The 20,178-nt window shown below is 62.4% G+C and overlaps 1 protein-coding gene across 1 annotated transcript in view; it reads right to left on the reverse strand.

Annotated features, from left to right (window-relative positions):
* Nucleotides 1–18,784, reverse strand: part of MCPH1 (microcephalin 1) — a 129,304-nt gene extending 110,520 nt beyond the window's left edge. The window contains exons 1-9 of the mRNA XM_028526613.2: nt 18,566–18,784; nt 17,103–17,194; nt 14,613–14,731; nt 8,586–8,673; nt 7,773–7,887; nt 6,487–6,633; nt 5,817–5,897; nt 4,263–5,334; nt 1,104–1,215 (exon numbers count right to left, since the gene is read on the reverse strand). Of these exons, the coding sequence (XP_028382414.2) occupies nt 1,104–1,215; nt 4,263–5,334; nt 5,817–5,897; nt 6,487–6,633; nt 7,773–7,887; nt 8,586–8,673; nt 14,613–14,731; nt 17,103–17,194; nt 18,566–18,674 (1,935 nt within the window). The 5' untranslated portion in view covers nt 18,675–18,784. The remainder of the gene's footprint in view (nt 1–1,103; nt 1,216–4,262; nt 5,335–5,816; nt 5,898–6,486; nt 6,634–7,772; nt 7,888–8,585; nt 8,674–14,612; nt 14,732–17,102; nt 17,195–18,565) is intronic.
* Nucleotides 18,785–20,178: the final 1,394 nt, after the last annotated feature.

Raw genomic sequence — 20,178 nt, forward strand, 5'->3', positions numbered from 1 at the left:
CAGTGGGTCACGTGAGACGGAAAGGAGACCGCTGTGCAGAAGAGCAGCACAGCCTCACTCCGAAGCTGAGGTGCACGGTGACGCTGAGCGCGGCATCCGGCCCTGTGCTGGCCCTGTGCTGGCCGCGCTTCCTCAGGCAGAGTCGCTGGCATGGCTGCAGCTGCCCTCACACCCACACGCACACGGCCCGTGCTGGGACCTGTCTGGAGTGCCCCCCGTTTCCTCGCATGAACGAAGGCCGTGCAGTGAGGCCTCGCTGCTTCCCGGCCGGGGCTCTCTCGGCCTCTCTTCTGTTAACGCCTCGCCCTCTGCACGCGCCGGGTGTCTTCTCAAGCTGCGGGAGCATCCTGAGTCAGCAGCCCGCCGGGCGTCTGCCCGCACGCTGGTCGGAAAGGGACCACTTCAGGGGTGAGTGCAGCCCCGGCTGGGGCACACCCGAGAGAGAGGTGGTGGGTCCAACCCCTGGTCCAACTCACCCCCAGACTGCGGCTCCATCCCTGGTGCGGGTGAGAGAGACCCCCAGTGCGCACGGGAGGCGACCGATCAGAGCTCCTCTTGTGCATCAGCGTCTCTCCCCTCCCTCTCTGCCTCCTTCCCATCTAACAGCGATGGAGAACCGCCCACAGGGGAGGACTTCTAAGAAGAAAGGCCCACAGCAGGGTGTCAGGCTCACTGAAACCGGGGGCCACGTCAGCCTCGCGGGTGCCTTCAAAGGCCGGATGTGATTTCAGCTCCTTGACAGTTGAGGAGGAGTTCCCTTTATGCAGTCCTACCGTTGTTCTGGCCCCTTGAAGGCACCCGCGAGGCTGCTGTGGCCCCAGTGACGACGAGTCTGACACCCCAGCCTGCAGGGAGCTGAGCGTGGCTGGCGCGGGGTCAGTGCTCCCCAACAGAAGCCGCAGGGCGACCTGCCCGGAAGAACCTAGAGCCCCGGAGGGAGGCCTGGCCCCCCCGGATAAACGCATCCGCTCTGCACCCCTCTGTACCAGGACCGCGGCCACGGCACCCAACACCCACGCACCCCAAACCCCAAGTGGGGGACCCCGAGTCAGACAAGAGGACGCAGCAGCGTTGCAAGTTTAGTGTCGTCTTTTCACACCGACCTTTGGGCCTTTCCCTCTCCTCCTCGGGGCCTCGTGCGGTCCGCTGGGGTCCTCGCGGCTGGCCCGAGAGCCGTCCACCGCACCGCTCCTGGCGGGCCTGTCCTCAGCACCTGCAACCCAAGTAGACAGGGGATGGGTCAGGACTTCCCGTGCACTGGACACTAGTGCAGCTCAAGGAAGCGGCTGAGATTTCAGAGTTTCTTTCTGCACGCTGGCTACAGTCCTTTCAAGCCAGCGCTGACTGCGCACTCCCAGCTCTGAGGCCTGCTCCAACTTCCAGTTCCTTCCACTCCGGCGGCCCACGCAGTCCGCCCAACTGGAGGGTCAGGAGCCACTGTGGCTGCCGGGCGACGCTGTGCCGCGCTAGCACCCCCTGTCAGCCCCCCGAGACAAAGCGAACAGCGCCTGCAGCTCAGGCACGACTCCAACTCCAGTTCTTCGATTCTTGTGTGACAACCAAACCCCAGCTCCGCCGAGAGGGCGGTCCTGTCCCGGCTACAGGTGAGGGCGAGTTACTCCAGAAACAGCCTGCAGCACCGAGCTCCCCGTCTACGGAGGGGAAATGGGGCTCCACTCCCCACAAACTTCCACCCCGGACGGCACCTGCCACGAGACACACACACACACACACACACACACACACACCGGGAAGACACTCATCAGGTGGCGTGCGGTGTCACCGGATGCTGAGCGGCGGAGACACCCTGGGAACCTGCAGTCGAGCGAGCGACGTTCGCTGTAGTTACCTGGGCTCCTTACTCCCGCCTCTCCCTCCAGAAGCAGCCGGCCTGCTCCCCGAGGGAGCTCCTGTGAAGGGGGACTGTGAGCACCTGCCACCACCACCTGTCTGGTCTCGGGGCCGTCCCTCTGAACCCGCGTGGCTGCCGCGGCCTGTTCCCTGTGGAGCCGGGGGGCGTCCCCCCTTCTCGGGGACCAGCACGGTGAGGCAGATGCTGAGTCAGGGTGGGGGGTACGCGGTGCAGCGTGGCCTGCAGGATGGGGACTGCCGGCCAGCAGCCCAACCCAGACACTGGCCGAGGAGCCGAGCCCTCTGAGTCCCCCAGCCCGGAGCAGATGCCGGTCACCAGCCACACCGACAGAGGGCAGGGAGCCGTCACGGGTAACCTCGGCAGCCCGTTGGCCAGCCTGACGGTGTCGGAAGTGCTTCCCGGTTGAATTCCCAGGTTCAAGTGCACTTGGGTTGGCCAAGACACCACAGCCTCTCCCACCCTGGTGCGTGGGAATCGACAGTGAGCCACGGCTGGTCCCCCCGGGGAGCGGGGCGGGGGGACGGCCAGCCTCGGCCCCGCTCTGGTCCCGTGAGAACTGCATGGCCAGAGGGCGTCTACCCGGTGCCCTGTGGCAAGGCTGGGTCCAGAGAAGAACGGCCCCCAGGACACCGCCTCCCCCCAGGGACCCTAAGGACAAGTCCCGGACGCCCGCCTGCAGGCCGGCTCTGGGGGCGGCCGCCACAGGAAACGACTGCGTGTCTGGTGGGCGGAGCCAGCCCGCAGGCGAGTGCCCGTCATCCTCCCCCTGCTGACACTGGTCACTGGTGGCTGTTCCCCATGACACAGAACCGGACAGCTGGGCGCGGCCCCGCGGTTCAGGCAGGGCACCCGGGTGCGCTGGCGTGGAAAACCCCACCACCCACCCATGATGGACGGGGGGGGGCAGGTGTGGAGGGTCACTGCCCCCAAGTCTGCCCACGGCCCTGGGGCCGCTGGGACTGCGGCCCCCGTCGCTCCTGGGAAACGAGAGGCCGGCGGTGTGCTGGTTCGGGGGCCCGTGGTTCTCTGCACTTGGCAGTGAGAACCGACACTGGGGCTGTGGGGACCAGGGCTGCGGTCAGCAGTGCCACGGGGGTGGAGGGCCCTGTCTACCACAAAGTGGACACCAGGCAGTGTCACGCACTTCCTGTCCCGTGCCGTCAAACGTGAGCGCGACTGGGGTCACTGCTTCCACGCAAACTCGACGCGGACGCATTTCCTGGCTGGAGTGAGTTCCGGCAGCGCTGGCCAGAGTGGGACGCCAGAGCAAAGGGCGCTCGTGTCGGAAGGCTGTGCGGGGCTGCGGAGGCGCGGGCCCTGCGGTCCCGACCCGTGCAAGGGGCGTTTTCGAAGGCGAAATGCATACGCTCTTCCCACGTGCCAGGCTGGACCACGCTGGCCAGCAACCCTGAGGGGCGCAGTCCCTTGGAACCCCGGGCAAGTGAACGGCGACAGCTCCCCCCAGAACAGACCCCCGTTCCTCCCCCAGACCTCCAGCACAGAAACTTCCATTCCCAGTTTTGTGAAAACGTCTTTTTCTCACTGAAAAAGTACTTATGTACCTTGATTTCCCCTCCTGGCCTATAGCCTAGACTGTTTACTGACGTATCACACAGAAAACCCACTGACCCTGACACAGAGCCCATTAAAAAACAAAGTGTATCCATGGCCCCGATGATGCGTTAACAGTGGTTCTCGCCTTCGGTATCTCGTGGCGCGAACACACACCGACCCAAGTTCTGCAGCACGTCCCACACCTCCTGTTCTGCTGATCGACCACACACGCGGGTGTAACTGGGATCCACTCACACCAGACGGACATCACTGTGTGGGCTGTTTTCACTTTTTTATTTGACACTCCAGCGGGGGGTGTCCCACCTTCTGGCGTCTCTGGAGGCAGAGTTGTCATGGGCCGCACGTTAAATACACAAACACTAGGAAACACTGACGAGGACAGATCAAAGGTTTTCGGTGGATTCACAGTTCCGGGTCGGTCCACATGCACAGCCACCGGGGCCGCGTGTGGGTTGGCCACCCCACAGTCGGGGAGGCCAGCGCCCCCGCCGAGCCGGGCACTGCACGTCTCTACGGCTCTTACAGCGCGCCGGCCGACAACCGCAGACACCAGCCCGCACTCTTTAAACTCTAAAAAAGACGACACGCTTCACTACGAAAATGCCGTGGCCACGGGAAGGACGGACGGCTGCGTGTGCTGCCCCGTGGCCCCGCCGCACGGCCCCTGGGGGCTCCAGGCTCGCCCTCCGCCCTCCGGCTAAGGCCCCCCTCCCTCCCCGGGACTCCTGCGCACGTCAGTCACCCACAGAACTGCGCGCCGCCACTCTGATGAGATTCACCTTCGCAGGGACTCGACGCTCTGGGGGCGGGAGCTTCTCTCTGCACATCTGTGGACACGCCCGCCGAGTCCCTCCTTTCTCCGTCGCCTCCTGTCGTGGGGGTGGCGTCGCCGTGATGCGCAGGCGGACGTGTGGGCTCTGGGTCGGGGCAGGGGCTGGTGCAGGGGCTGGTGCCGGGGCAGCGACTCCCGTCCGGGCCGGCACCCTCTGTCCTCTGAGCCTCGCCCTGGCCGCCACACCCTGCGGCTTCTCCGGCAGCGGGTGGGATCTCAGGGGTCACGCCGCCCAAAGGTGTGTCCGGCTCCACACGCGCAGGCTCCCGCGGGCAGGGGCCCGTGTGTGCTGGGGAGCTGGCGGCATCCGCGGACGTGAGGCTCTTGCGGATGCAGGAGAAGTCGGACGCCTCTAAGACGCTCCTTCTCTCGCTCTTGGAGAGGCCGACAGCGCCCCGGAACCGCGCGGGGCTGGAGGGGGACTGCCACCCGGGCGGGAGCGTCTCCGAGCGCCTCTCCCTGAGATTCTCGGGGGAAAAGTAGTCCTCGTACAGGGACGCCGAGAGGTCCGGCGGCTCGACCGCAGGCCCGGCCGCGGGCTGCGGGCGCTTCTCCGCCTTGAACAGCCGCACCCGGGGCGCGGGGGAACTCCGGCCGCACCTTCTCCTCTTGGGGCTCCCTCCCGGCGGCGGCGACTCCGGGTGCGCGGACGCTCTGGCTCTCTTGGCCGAGGAGCCCCCGGGCCGCGAGCGCCCCCCACGGCGGCCCTCCGGTGCAGGGGACGCAGGGGACAGACCGCGCTTCTCATCACACGTCTTCACCCCCCGCCCAGACCGCCCGGCGTCAGGGGTGGCCGCTCCGCGCGCAGGGTCGTTCCGGCCACTTGGTCCTTCCTCCGGCAGAGGGCGCGCGCGCTTCCGAGGCGTCCACCGGCCGCGGAGCTGGGGCGAGGCGGACGGGTGCGCGCTGCTGGTCCCCACCGCAGGCGCGGAAACTCGCGCGGCACTCCGAGGGTCCCCCACGCGTCCTCCCGGGCTCCGGTCCTGACGCCCGCGGCCCGAGCGGCCACACAGCTCATCGAAAGACGACTGCAGGCCGCCAGCAAAGGAGTCGTCTGGAAAACAGTGACGAAGGATCAGCTTCTAGAAAGTCTCGGGGAGTGTGCACGGTTATCAGTGAAGAGGGGCGGGTCCTGCTGACCCCGGTTTCTGGGAGGACGTGTGGGTGCGTCACGGGGCTGTCTCACCACGCCCCCCGCTTTCCCCCGCACACAGAGACGCCCCCGCGCTGTGGCCCCCTCACCGCCCTCTGCACCGGGTGTTTGGAGTGCGAGCAGGTTAGGTCATGTGAGGTCACAATATTTTTTCTTAATGAGCAACTGATTCTGTGCCGAGAAAGCAAATGTCTAAGAGAAAAACTGCAGGAACCATGTAATTCCTCATGTCTTAACTTTACCACAAGACTTATCTTTTATCACCACACCCAATTTCAGGGTGCAATTCGGGGACCCTAGACTAGTCTTCGCACCGGGTGGATTTCCAGATAAGAAAATCGTGACACGCTTAAACCTTGAACGTATCGCAGAAGACAACGTACCTGAACACGAAGCATCATGGGACACGTTCAGAGACGCTTCGCACGGAGAGTCGTCATCCAAGTTCTCCATCATCTGGGAAGCTGCGAGAAACCAAAGCGTCTCGTCAGACGCCACGCCGGCCTTCTTCTCGGACGCAGCCCGCGGGCTGCCCGTCCTCCTCCCGCTCCCCGCACCGACCAGGCCCCGGGCTTCCGTCCCGCTGAGCCACACACACGCCCGAACTCCGACTCGGGTCACTGCCCAGGGTGAGAACCGCGGAGAGCTGCCTGCGCGAGTCCCGTGGCAGAGAGGCTCGAACCCCGGGACGAGGGTGGTCGGGGGGAGGGGGGGGACCGCGGAAAGCCGGCCTGCCGCAGCCCCACAAAGGCGACAGCTACTCCGGGCAGCCGGCGGCCGGGCGCGAGGGCCTCCCCCTCGAGGACGGGCAGCAGCCGCAGCCTCCGCGCCCGCAGCGGCGCGGCTCCAGCAGGCCGCCGGCAGACTGCTCCTGCAGGCCGCACGCTCCACCGACGGCAGGGGCCGGCAGGGGATTGGGGGTGGGGGAGGTGAGCTGCGCTGCTGACAGCTAGCAGGTGAAGGGGAAACTGGAACCCTTCCCGGCACAACCTGGTCGGCACAACCTGGTCGCCTATTCGCGGGACGCTGGTTTCGTAAGATGCGAGCACTCACAGGTGAGGGAGAGGTTTTCCCTTTTCTCCTTCATCTCCCGCAGCCTCTTCTCCATGGCCAGGTGGTGGCCGCCGCGCACCGTGGTGGCGGTGGGGCTGTACACCAGCGACCCGCCGGACTCGAACAGGAGCACCGGGACGTCGTCCTCTGAAAGCAGGCAGGAGCCCGATCTCAGGCTAAAGGAAACGCCCTCCCACCGCAACACACGGACTCCTCCTCCTCCTCCTCCTCAGGAGGAGCACCCTGCCCACCGCCCGCCACAGCCTCCTCCTCCCCTTTCACACCAGGACTGCTGAGAAACGGCCCACGCCAGGCCCCTGCTAAGCAAGTGTCTCCTTCACCTCCCCCCAAGCCCACCGCGTCGGCAGCAGTGTCCCCGGGCACGGGCTCGACGAAGACACTGAGACCCAGAGGAGCAGTGCGGCCAGGACCACGCAGCCAGGACCGCACGACCGGAGGGAAGGGGCAGCCGTTCAGAAGCCCAGCCCCCGAGTCCCCTGGAACGGGCCCGAGTGGCATCAGGTCTGTGCCGAGCTGCAGGCAACGCCACCACAGCGAGTGCCAGAGGCGCACTCCGACCCCCCTTTCCTGCCGGAGGAGACGGGGGGCCCTCCTTCCTGCAGGAGGAAGGGAGCATTCTCACCGCCAGGGGCAGGGAGTCAAGGCAGGGACAACTCTTGCAGACAGAGCTGGGGTGGGAGTAGGCGGTCACACTCTCCGTGTCAGTTACGTGCTCGCACCTGCTCTGTGCGACCCAGCCCAGAAGTGCCTGGGTCTCCGCCTCCTCACGAGGGCGCCTGTGTCCCCAGAAACTTACAGAATCTTTTGTTACCGAGCCCCAGCGAAGACACTAGGGTGGGCGGAAAAAATATGCTGTGCTGAATGTTGGAAACTGGCTAAGAGAATACATCTTACAAGCTTCCTCCCCCGGAGGGGAAAAAAGGAAAAAATTGTAACTACGTTTGGTCAACAATGCATACAAATGCACCGGATGTTAACAGTGTATACAAATGCTGACCATTATGTCGCACACCTGAAACTACCAATAAATGAACGCTGTGATCCAGGAGCTTAACTGTAAGACCCTCCGAGGTCCCCTGTCAGGTCTGCAGGCGGCCTGCCGTCTGTGTTCCTCGTCCTGGGCCGGGGCCACTGCAGCCCGAGCTGTGCCCTCCTGGGAGCCACTGTCACCGAGCTGCACCCTCCTGGGAGCCACTGTCACTGGGCGGACTGAACCAGTCGGATACACACAGACGCAAAGGACCATGCGGCATGTCTCTGCTTACCAAGAGTGGTTTTTTGCCTTTGTAGCTCATTAGCCATCTTCTCAAATTTCCTTTGAAGTCTCTTATCATTTTCTGGTGTTTTAGCAGTAAAATCTTTGGGCTGCATACACTTATGCTGTACAAGAAAAAGAACATAAAAATAAAATATACAGTGTTGCAACTATGCAAGACAGGAAAAAATTGTTTTGTGTACATTTTGGGCATCTTTTATAACATTAACCAAACCGTCTTAAAGAGGCATTTTTTGCCATTACGTGAGCTCACGCACCTGTGAAGATGTGAACAGAGCTTTAGACTGAGTAACTGGCTGGCTGTGCACGTAGCTCTGTCTCCTGAGGCTTTTCAGTAACCCAGCATCTTAATTTCCGTGAACACTCCTAAACAAAATCAGTCTCTTTCTCCTTATTTTTTGCTACTCTCATGTTATCTGCCTGCCCCACAGAAAAATCACGGTGTGGCAATAACACACATCAGTGGTCCTGTCACCACCAGTGAAAAGCCACTGGATCTAACCTGGCCTCGTCCTTAAATCACAGCAACCCCACTCGGCCCGCGGAAGGCAAACCCTCACCACAGGGGCAAGACGCGACGGAACCAGCGACCCCGGGACCCGGGGAGCCCCGGGCCCGAATCCCTGATAGGACAAAGGAGCCTCTAACTCACTGGAAAGCGCGATGTGACACAGAGGCACCAAAGGTAACACTAAAGACAAGTCGTGGGTCCATCCCTACAAGCTTCGCTTTTCTAGGAATAAGACAGAATGGTGCATTCACAGCCGCCGCCGCCGCCGCGCGCACGGACACGCGCACTCACCTTCCGTCTCACCAGGCAGGGCAGGTGCTCCGGGGGCCTGGCCGCGGGGAAGAGGGCCTCGTCCACGTGCGCCCCCGCCGTCCTGCACCTGCGGGCGGGAGGGGTCGGGGTCGGGGTCAGGGTCCGGGTGAGCGCGGCCCCGGCGAGGCGCGCGGCACTGACCTGCGCGTTGGGGGGGGGGACCGAGGAAACCAGCACAGGCCGCCGGAGGGGGCACCTGTGCTCCCAGAGCAAGCGCACGTGTGACCAACCACAGTCGTCACTGCAAACGCAACTTTCCCAAGTCCCCTCTCCACGGCGGTTCTGAGGCTGAGAGCAGAGGCGAGAGCGCACGGAGGAAGCGTTCTTCGTGCGCCCTGCTTCCAGACCTGCGGCGCGTGTGAGTGGGCGTGCGCGCAGGCCTTCGGGGCGCCCCTCGGGGGCGCCGGCTGCGGCCGGAGTCGGTCAGAGCCAGCAGGGCCCAGAGGGCACGGAGGGCGGAGGCTTCTCTCCTCCACGCTCAGGCGGCTCCTCGGGCCTCTGTCCAGACCCCGGCCACCCCAGAGCGGCCGCACCTCCGCCCCGCCCCCCCAGCCTGTCCGTCCCTCAGGTCACTGCCCCTCTCTCCACAGCGCCCCCTTCCTTCCGCACTCCCGGCGGAAAACCACGGGGGCCTCCCATGCGGTGCCCTCCCTGCTCGTTCCTATGACACCGAAGTGCTGACCTGGAAACACTCTACTCGTCCCTTCCCTCGCTCACGCCCGGGTTCACAGAGCAGCCCCACTCCCCCGCGAGCCGCGCCCCCGTCCACACTGCAGACTTTCACTGCTCACTGCCAGGGACCCTCGTGCACCCCCGGCCCTCCCCGAGGTCCTGCAGGGGCCCGACCCTGTCTCACAGCCCCCCCCCCGCCCACAGGCTCCAGCCTGAGCAACCCCTGCACACACAGGGCTCCCGGCCTCGGCCCACCCCGAGGCTCCCCCAGAGCGCGGTCCCCCCCTTCTGGGAGGGCTTCCTGGTTCCCCACCGCTCAGGGTCACGACTCCAAGAGGGGCCACAGCTCCTCCCCTGCCCCCTTTTAAAATCTGTGTCTGTCACTAAACACTAGGTTCCATGAAGGCAGGCGACACGCCAGTCTAGACACAACGGTCACCCCGTGAGTGCACAGGGGCCACCTCCTGAGCAGGCGGCACCGCAGCGGAAGACCAGCGCCCCTGACCTCCTCCTCCTCCTCGCTGCCCACACACGTGACTGCCCAAAGCGGTCACCGGCCCAAACATAAAAGCCAGAATTATAAAGCTCCTATGAGGAAATAAAAAATTTCATGGTGTTGAAGACATTCAGACAGGGTATCAAAAATGCAAAGCATAGAAGAAGGAAAGGAAAAACTGGACAAAATAAAAAACTTGTATGCTTCAAAAAGCGTAAGAAAATCAAAGTCACAGACTGAGAAAAACATTTACAATATGTAAATCTAACCAGAGAATGGGTACACAAAATATGCAAATATTGTTGGCAACTCGACACTAAGACGACACAGACCCTGTTTCTGAAAGGGCATGTAAGACGCCCCCCCCCACCAAAGAGACGCGCAGCCGCCTGCAGGCCGTCCGACACTCAGGTCCTGTGCTCGGGGGACACTGGTGAGAAGCAGGCGCCACCCCCTCCCCCCCCCCCCCCCGCCCGCCGCTTGAGGTGTGACGTGCTTTGACGAGGAACCCGGGACCCTTCACCAGGGGACAATCTTCGCAACAGCTGGTGCTGACGAGGCTGACGCCACCATGAAACCTCACACAAAAACCAGCCCGAAACGGGCCCAACGCCTAAGTGCAGGGCCGACACTGCACAATTCTTGGGAAAAAATACACGCGTGAACCTTGTGATCTTGGACTTGGTACGGTTTCTCGAGTGACACCGAAAGCACAAGAAACAGACAAAAAGCAAACCCAACTCCATCAAGATGGAACCTTTTGCTCCAAAGGACACACAAGGACGCGTGAAGCATCTCCAGACGGACGGGAGACACGTGACCCAGCCACACGGTGGGACCCGCTCCGTCGTAAAGGGGGATTCCGACACGAGCTACAGTGTGGGCGGAGTGGGTAGACCCTGCAGACGCGGCGCTGGAGGAGGCCACACACACGTGCCGTGTGGTGCTGTTTCCGGGACGCGTCCGGAAGAGGCCGATCCAGAGACAGAATGCGGACCGTGGGGGCTGCCTGGGGCTGTGGGGCCTGGGAGGCAGGAGGGGCGCCGGCAGCCAGGTCCCCTCAGTGGGCAAACGCCAGCCCCCGATCCGTGCTGCCCGCTCAGCTGCAGTTTAGAAACGGTCTCCAAGTGTCACTTTTCACCAACTTCTCTCTACAGATCGTAGGGTGACAGTCACGCTGACCCCGAGTCCTTCCAGCAGCTTTCTTCCCTCCTGCAGCACAGAGGTGCCTCGTCTCCCAAGGAAAGACGGAGTTCGGTCAGCCGTCACACCGCTGTCTGCTCTGGAGGAGAAACTCCCGGAAATAACCCAGCCACATGGGGCTCTGGTGACACCCGGTGGCCTTTCCTAGGTACGGCTCACAGTTTCCGCGCAGGCCCCGGGGAGCAGGACAGACTCGCGACAAACCCCAGGCCGGCCTGGCTCTCACCTCCAAGTCCCAGTGCGGGAAGGTCACGCTCACTAATAAACACCAAGGAAGGGGAGCTACAATCATTTTATCTTTTCGTCCACAAAGTGGGGAGACAGAGGCGGCTCGCAGCGTGAGGGACGGCTGAGGGTCAGGCGTGCGTTTGCAGGGCTGGGGGAGGGCGCAGACAGCACACCGTCCCTGTCCCAGGGAGAGAGCTGGACGGCACCCACCCCCGCGTCGAAGACGCAGGCCCTCCGCACGCACCGGCCCGCTCCTGGGATGCGGCCCTGCAGAGCGGGTTTATCTGCGGGGAGCGAGGCAGACGGTGGCTCCCCGCTGCACGCGTCTGCCTGGGAAGGAGGAGGAGAAGCGAAGGACTTCCCACTGAGCAGCAGCACGCCAGTCACACAGTCACTGGGTGGCGGTCACCAGCATCCCGTGTGTTTATAACAGTGAGGCCCGTCTCCGTGTGCGAACACGGAGGACATCCTTGCACACACCGCTGACTGAGAGTGTGTGTCCACGAGAAGCCTACTTGGTACTCCGGGTTCACAAGAGATGCACACGCAGGAATGGACGTGTACACGTTAATTACATGCTTAGAAACAGCACCTCGTTCTCCATGGTGCGTTCCCCCAGCTGAGGGAGGGAAAATCAGGCACGAGGTGGGCTAGATAGACATACGCTTTAAAAACAGACACACATCCGAGCGCAAACACATTTAATTCAACATGACATTGATGTTTTCGAGGGAGCAAGAGAAAGAGCTAGAAATCGGTGACTGTCAGGGCAGCTAACACCTGCACGCGTCACAGCAAACACTGACGGGCGACACAGGAAGAACGGGCACGGACACACACATCAGAGTTCTCTCCAGAGGGACCCGGAGGTCGCCGGGGGACCGGTTACGAGCGGCTGGGCATCCCCACGGGCCCCTGGAGGAACCCGGGCCGAGCGGGGCGGAGAGAGAGAGAAAGGGGGGCAGAAAGGACCTGGGGGGCAGGCCAGCGGGGGAGAGGGGAGCGGACGGCGGGGGGGCTCCTGGAGAGAAGGGGGCACGGAGCAGGAGGACGCCGTCACTGCAGGGTTTTGTGAAAGCGTCTCCGTGGCCTCAGGCCCCAGGAGGGGTCTGTTCCTGCGCCTTCCGCTCCGTGTTCCTGCCCCGCCCTGTACCCGCGGCTCCGGTCCCTCCCCGAGAGCCGTCCTCGGGTGGCTGAGCCAGTGTCAGTGCAGCGTCCCCGTCCCTTAGCGGTGGCGGCGAACCTTGACAGGCGCCTGCAGTGAGCCGGGAGGGTGTCGGCTAACTGGGGTGGGGGGGGGGATGCAGCCGTGGAGCGAGAGGAGCACAGAGGCCATACTCCCGGTTCACACCGCAGCAGAACAACTGATGCCCGTGACGGCGCGGGCAGCCCGGCAGACAGACAGCATGGAAATGAGGCAGGCAGTGCAGATGGAGCGAGCACAGGGCCCTGCTGCAGGTTGGGGACAGACAGCCCTTTCCGGGAGGACAGCCTCCACCCCCCAGTGGCACAGCAGGGGGCAGGGCCCGTGGGACAGTCCCAGAGCCTGAAACGCAGCCCCGCCGTGCGGCAGGTGAAGAGCCAGGGTAAAGAGTGGGGCACCTTCGAGGAAACACGGCCAAGCGGTGCCGGCCCGGTCAGCTGGAGCGGCTGGAGAGGCGAGGACGGGGCCACGGCAGCCGCACTGTGCGAGGGCGGGAAGGATGTGGGGATGCCACAGCTGAAACTGCCCAGGGTGACGTCCCACGTGGACGGGTGGCACAAGGCCAGTGACAGGGAAGAGTCAGGACACTCGGGGACAGGCCCAGACGATGAAGAAGCACCCGGCCTCAGGGCGTGGGGGAGCTCTGAGGCCGGCCTCCACCCCCACCGCCTTCCTACGGGGGCTTCGCCGGCTCGGCCACAGCCGCGAGCTGGTGTGCTTGTCCGCTGGGCCCCCGGCCCCAGAGCCGAGTGCGGCTGGTCCCTTCCCGGAGCACCGTGCCTCGCCTGCTCTGCGGCCACCTGGGGTGCTGGCCGGAGAGCAAGAAGGGGACACGGAAGCCTCTGAAGAGACGACGGCCCAAAACTAGCAGTTTATACAAACACCTCAGAGAAGTGCACACAGAATACACTTAAAAGCACCTAAGCTCAGGTTCTAAAACTGAAAGAGGAACTGGAAAGCAGCCGGCGAGAAAGGACACGTCACTCACAACGAGAAATGACGGCGATGACCGCGGCATCGCACCAGACACCGGAGGCCAGAGGAGGGCCGGGGAGCCACCGCCACCCTGGGACCCACCCCCACCGAGAACACGGCCCACATGTGACCACCGCGCAGGGACACCTGCAGACAAGGGAGCGCCTGAGGGACGCGCCGCCACCTGATGACAGAAACGCCACAGCGACAGGACAGCCGCGGGAGACGGTCGACCTGACAACCAGCACTCCAACACGCCCCCAGTGACCGACAGACCCACGCCGACCAGGAAGGAGCCAGAACTCGTGCTCGACAGACACCAGCAGCTGCACGCAGCGAGGGTGTGACGGGGTGCAGGCGGCGAGGCCCGCGGGCCCCCACAACCTCACTGGGGGCCGAGAAAAGCCGCAGCTCGGAGACTGAGTCATCTTGCACACCAGGAACTGCAGGCAGCCTGGCGGCCTGCGCAGAGCCAGGGACACGGGCGTGACTCGGACCGGTGAGGGGCTCCCTGGCCACCACGCCTGCAGGAGAGCTGGGCGTGGTTCGAGCCACGCCACGGAGCCAGGCCCCGGAGCCACACCTGCCAGGACTGGCTGTGGCCACCCTGGTGCTGCTGCGCCTCCAGCCCGGGTCACTCAGCTGCCTCCACCGCCCCACCTCCCCGCCCCCCGCCCCGAGTCCTGCTCCTCAGCCTCACAGCCCACCGGAGCCGGCGTCACCAGAGGCCCAGGACCTCTCCCACCTCAACCTCCTGCCAAGCTTCCCCGAGCACTCCTGTCGTGGGCTCAGCTGTGTCCCCCTCCCCCCCTACCTCAGCACAGGACTGCACCGGAGACGGGGTGAATGAAGAGAGGTCCTGGGGTGGGCCCTGCCCCATCCGCACTCAGCGTTCGTTCGCAAGCGGAGATCAGGGCACAGACAAGAGAGACCAAGGAAGACAGCCCCCTGCTGGCCAGACCGGCCAGAGAGAGGCCTTGAAGAGACCAGCCCCGCCAGCACCCTGGCCTTGGACCTCCAGCCCCCAGAACCGGGGGGAAGAGAGGTCTGTTGTCTGCGGCCCCAGCCTGCGGAGCGTGGTGACAGCTGCGTGGGCTGACACACGGGTCAGGGCCCCACGCACGGAATGCGCCTGGGAGCGGCACAACAAAACGACGCTTCCCTGGGCGTGCGTCCCGTCAGCTGACAACAATGGGGCGGGGGGGGGGGGGGGGCGGGGGGCACGTACCTTTCCACCCAGAGCACGGACACGAGCTTCACGCCCCTCTCCTGCGCCCGGTCCCACGTGCGCTGGTACCCGTCCTTGAACACCACGTGCGTCACGCGCTTGCTGAAAGTCTTCGAGACCTGCAGGTGAAGGGCAAAGAAGTTCTGTAAGTCAGTAGTAACTGTCTGCGCCGAAATTCACTGAGTGCATACGGGCAAGCGCCGCTTCCGCTCGCGGAGACTCGAGACTCGTACAGAAGAACAAGCAACAAAGTAGCAAACTGCACCCCGGTAAAAAGGACAGCAACGCAGGGCAGGGCATCATGGGTGCTGGCTGCTGCTCGTGTGGGAACTGGCGCGACGGTGAGTGACAGCATGAGAATAATGGACCGTGACACGTGCGCACCACTGCACCCTCGTGTCCGCCCGCCCCGACCAGCCCCAGCCCCTGTTCCAGAGCTGCAAAGGTGGCTGATGTTAAAAAGAAAACGTAATTATTATTCGCCACATTAACAGAGTAAAACTCATAACGATCGCCTTACTATGTGTGTACAACACATTCGGTAACACTAAAGGTTTATTCACGAGGACAACTCTCAGGGAGGGGGGCTCTCAGAGTCCGCACGCAGTGCACCGGAGGAAGTGCCGAGGGCTCCCCTTTGACCAGAGGGTGCCGCCAGGTGCTTGCCGTCTCCATGCTGCCCGCCGGCCTCCCCCGTGAAGTCCGGGAAGGAACAGAGATAATAAAGGTGTTAGGACAAGAAAAGCCAGAACGGTCCAGTGCACACACCGTTCGACCGGGCCGGTCTGCGAAAGCCCCAAACACCGCAGAATTCACGAATGAGTTTGGGGACTTTCCTGGACGCGAGGTGGACATGCAAACGCCGACCACTTTACAGACCAGCAGCTGCTACAACCACGGGGAAGCCCAGACCATTCCTGAAACACTCTTCAAAACCAACATCAACAAAGGCACGGATCGTGTTCATAGGCTGGAAAATTCCGTTGTGTAAAAATATCAGTTCTCTCTATACTGATTTATTGTTATTGATCCAACCCCATTCAGAGTCCCCCAGAAGTTCTATGCTGTAAATTAACAGACTGGTTGTAAAATGTATTTAGAAAGGTGAAAGGCTACAAGTGGCCAGAACACTTTGAAGAAAAGAAAAGAAGATGATGAAAATTTATTCTGACGCACTATTAAGACAGGGTGGCTTGTCACCAAGCAGGACACACAGACGCCGAAACACAGTCACAGGACTGGGGACAGGGAGTGCTGTGGGGCTTGGTTCATGGACAGTCTTTTCCAGGGTACTGGGTGCAATGAATACTCCCATGGAAAAAAAAATGAAATTATTTCATACCATCCACGAAAACCAATCCCAGATGCACTACAGATCTAAAAGTGAAAGGCAAAGTGATACAACTCCCGGAAACAACAGGGGAGGAAAACCTTCAGAACCTCAGTGCAGGAACAGGTGTGTTGTTTAGACCAGACACACAACAAAAAACCCTCCCCATGAAGCGAAAACCACACCGAATCCTCCCCCAGGGCCCTGCCACAAACACACTCTGTCTACTGCCGAACTCCCGGAGAGCCGTCTGCACTCACCACTTCTGTTCCCAGCTTCTCAACTGCCATCAACACACACCACCAAGAGGAGAAGGCGAGCCAGCGTGATAGAGAACCTGGCGCGGTCTGCGGGGCTCAGCGGCTCCGGGGCCGGTCCATGCCCTCGGCCCGCTCCCCGCAGTGGTGCCGGCTCCACCGTGACCTGCGGCTCTCAGACCGACCAGCGCTGCACTCGCCAGGCTCAACTCTTCTCAAGAGTGGGCAGTGTTTTCAAAGTCCCTCCCTCCACTTCCAGACACGTTTTCTGGATTCTGACATTCTTCTTTATCACTGTCCCTGGGCCCAGCCCCTCGCCCCCTACCCTGTTAGAAGCCGTAGAAACACTACACAGGGTCCGCCTTCAGCACTTCTCCTTCCAACGCCGGAGCCCTAGACTCTTGACCCCGAACTCGGGGTCTCCAGCCTAGGCTATAAGCCCCAGACTCGCATGCCTACACGACTGCCAGAGGCTTCCAGTGCCCCAACTTCCCAGCCGTTCCCTGGAGCACCTCTTCCTCCCCTGTACTCTTCATCTGATCAGCAGCAGCTGCACCCACCATGTAGCCAAGGGCAGGGCGCACACTGTCATCTAGAGTTCCCCGTCCTCACGAGCACAGGACCAACCGTCCTGTAAACCCCCTGGGCCGAGTCCTTCGTACTGTGGATTTCTTCTTTTTTTCTCCTGCCACTTACTCACTGTCTTCTTTTCCCTTCCTGTTTTACGTAATAACCCCCCAGGTAAGAAGATGTAAATATATCTCATTAGGTAGCAGAGCACTATCAAAATGTAGCGATGTTGAGATGAATTCTTAACTGACATGTAGCAATGGTGAGATGAATTCTCCCACGTAGCAATGAACTTCTTACTCACGTGTAGCAATAGTAAAATGAATTTCTTACCTTTGCCCCCATCTCCACAAGCTGGTTTGTAAACGTCTTTGAATAATTTTCCGTTCCGTTGGCTGACCACACTTCAACGTAAGCCACCACATCTAAAGGTAAACAAGGCATTAACATTTTAAATATACTGAAAACCCAGCATCCCTCCCCCAAAGACTTCAATACATCTTTCTCTTGTTATATGTACATTAAAAAATAAATTTAAAACTTCTTCCCTTACAAGCCTATTCAAAAGAGCATTCGTGCTATCTGGTCCTTAAAATCGCAAACAAAGAACAACTCGACTCATACACATGTCACAGTGTACATGACGAACCCTCAAAGCTCTTCCCAAATTCCCAAACCAGGCTCAACTTTCTTGGGGCAAGAGTCTGTGTTCCGTAAAGGACCTGATGATAAACATATACTCCAGGCTTTGAGAGCACGCCACTCACGGCCCCAAGGCAAAGGCAGCCCAAGACGGTGCTAAATGAGTGAGCTCAGCTGTGTTCCCATAGAACCTCACAGACGAGCAAGTTACAATCTGATACACTTTTCACTGGCCATGCTCCTTCTGGTGCGTTTCTCCCCCACCCTCCCCACCATTTACAAAAGTAAAACCGTCTTGGCTCGCAGGTCCCACAAAAACCGGCGGCAGGCGGAATGGGGAGAGGGGGACGCGGCCCGCAGACCCCTGATCCAGGGGCTCCCTTTCTCCCAAAACCTCATGCTTTAAAAGGATCTCCAGGTGTGCCACTCTAACTAACTGTGAGTCAAGCACAAGGAAAGGCGGGTTAATTTACCAGAATACGAACATTAAGAAAGCAGCTCCACCTGGCCGGAGTTTACGTAAAGTAAAGCCTTGGTCTCCTCTCTTGGCTCCGAGGTCTGTACTCCAGGCCCCTCCCTGCACACCCCACTGCCCTTCGCCCCCTCCCTGCTCCCGTCCTCCCTCCCCCTCGGCAACTCCAGGGGCCCAGGTGGGCGCCCCGATCCCCTCTGCGCCCAGCTCGCCGTGGGGTGGCGGGGGGGAGTCCCCGCAGGCGCCGTGCCTCGGTTTCCCCACCTACCACGCGAGGTGCGGCAGGGTGGCCGGGGCGGTCGCCGTTACGACGGCGTTGACCACGCCTCCGGCACAGTCCTGGGCGCACTGCGCCCAGCAGGGGTCGCCGCGGTCGTAACGAACGGCAGGGACGCGAACGCGGCCGAGCAGCTGCTCGCTTTCCCGAATTCCACAACGGACCCCGCGCCCCTGCGGTCACCGGCCGTGCAGCGGCGCTGGGACGCGGGAGAACGCCGACGACCCACCGCCCCCGGCCCCGGTGGCGCGGCCGCCGCACGGTGCGCGCTCGGGGGCAGACCCCGCGCTCCACGAGGAGCTCGGCTGACTTCCGGGGATCCGCCGACCCTCCCCCCCCCGCCCCCCCGCCCCTGCCCCCCCCCCGCGGGCCCCGCACGCGCTCCCAGAGGGAACCAGCCCTCACCTTTCAGAACCGAGCCCCGCGGGGTCCCGGGCTCCGCCATGAGGAGCGGAGGGAACCGCACCGCCGCGCGAAGCCGGACTCGGCAGACACGCCGGGCGGCATCGAGCATGCGCAGGGCCGGCGCGCCGCTCCCCTCCGCCCCGCGACGATCCGCTCTCCGCGTTTTCTCAGCTGCCGGAGGCGGAGCCGCGGCGGCCTCGCGGGGAGGGCGCGATTCCTGCGCGGGCGCGGGCGCGGACCCGGTCTCGCGTGCAGCCCCGGGCTCGCCCGCCGCGGCACGGGGCCGCGTCCTGCCCCGCGAGGCCTGCTGTCTGTCCTCTGGTCCGTCACGAGGACGAACGGCCCCGGAATCCGAGCCGAGTCCTGCAGCCCCTACAGGAGACCTAGAAGCTCTCGGCGCCTCACCTGGGCTCACCTGCGAGCGGGGCCGGGAAGGGCGCCGACGGCTCGCGGGGCCGTAGAGCATAACTGCTCGGGATCCCGCCACCTGCGCGCCCCGCGCTCCCGAGCGCCGCCCTGCCGTCCGCGCGCGGAAGGGCCGCTCCGAGGGAGACCCGGAGGGCGGACGCGGCCGGTGACCCCGGGCCGCCGATCCGCCGGATCCCTCGGACAGTCTAACCTCGAGCTGTGCAGCTCGCAAATCCCGGAGCAGATTACGGCTGGCTGGACAGGGCGAGCCCCGCGCTCGGGAGCTGCCAGGGCCTCACTCGGCTCCGTGGGTCCCGGCTTCAAACCTCCCGCCCGCGGAGCCCCGCCCACGCCGGGCAGGACGCAGGCGCAGGCCCCGCCCCGAGACTGCTCTGGCTGGGGTCCGCCTGGAGTGCAGGCGGGGCGGGCTGTCTGGGCGGGTCTGCTTGTCTGTCCGCAGAGGTTCTCTGTCCGCAGAGGTTCTCTGTCCGACGACCCTGCGACCCAGAGTCGGTTAAAGGATCGATACCGGCTGTACCCAAGAATGAACCAAAACAAGTGAAGACACTCCTCTCCCATGCTTTCGGCAGCATCTTGGTGCCCTGCCTCGTAGGGCAGATTCCATTCCCAGCTCAGGGGAAAACGCGACCTTCAGAGTGAAAGGACCCTTATAACCTAGTTGTCACAGTACAGGCCAGGGAACAGACTGACGGCTGTCAGAGGGGTTGGGGGACGGGGACTGGATGGAAAATGTGGAGGAATTCAGCAAAAACAAAACAAAACAAAAACCCTCATAGGTAACAGTATGGTGACGTTGGTGGGGGGAGGTAGGAGAGGGTAAAAGGGGGATAAGGAGACGGGGTGGTGAACACACAATGCAGTACACAGATGGTGTGTGATAGAACGGTACACTTGAAACATAATTCTATTAGCCAATGTCACCCCCATAAACTCAATAATTAAAAAATGTACAAGAAGAAGAAGAGGGAGCAGGAGGAGGTGGAGGGGAAGAAGGAAGAAGAAGAAATAAGAAAGAACTGGATCTGACTTGGAGACTTGTCTCCAAATAGCTCCCAGCCATTCTCGGCTGTGAGACACTGACGAGTTACTGAAACTCGGGGAGCTTCCTTCTTCCGTGGGGGCTGGGGGCAGGGGGTGCTGGGGGCTGGGGGCAGGGGGTGGGGGGCAGCCCTGAACAGCAGCAC

The sequence above is a fragment of the Phyllostomus discolor genome, chromosome 11 (assembly GCF_004126475.2).
Source record: "Phyllostomus discolor isolate MPI-MPIP mPhyDis1 chromosome 11, mPhyDis1.pri.v3, whole genome shotgun sequence".
In the NCBI taxonomy this organism is placed as follows: Eukaryota; Metazoa; Chordata; class Mammalia; order Chiroptera; family Phyllostomidae; genus Phyllostomus; species Phyllostomus discolor.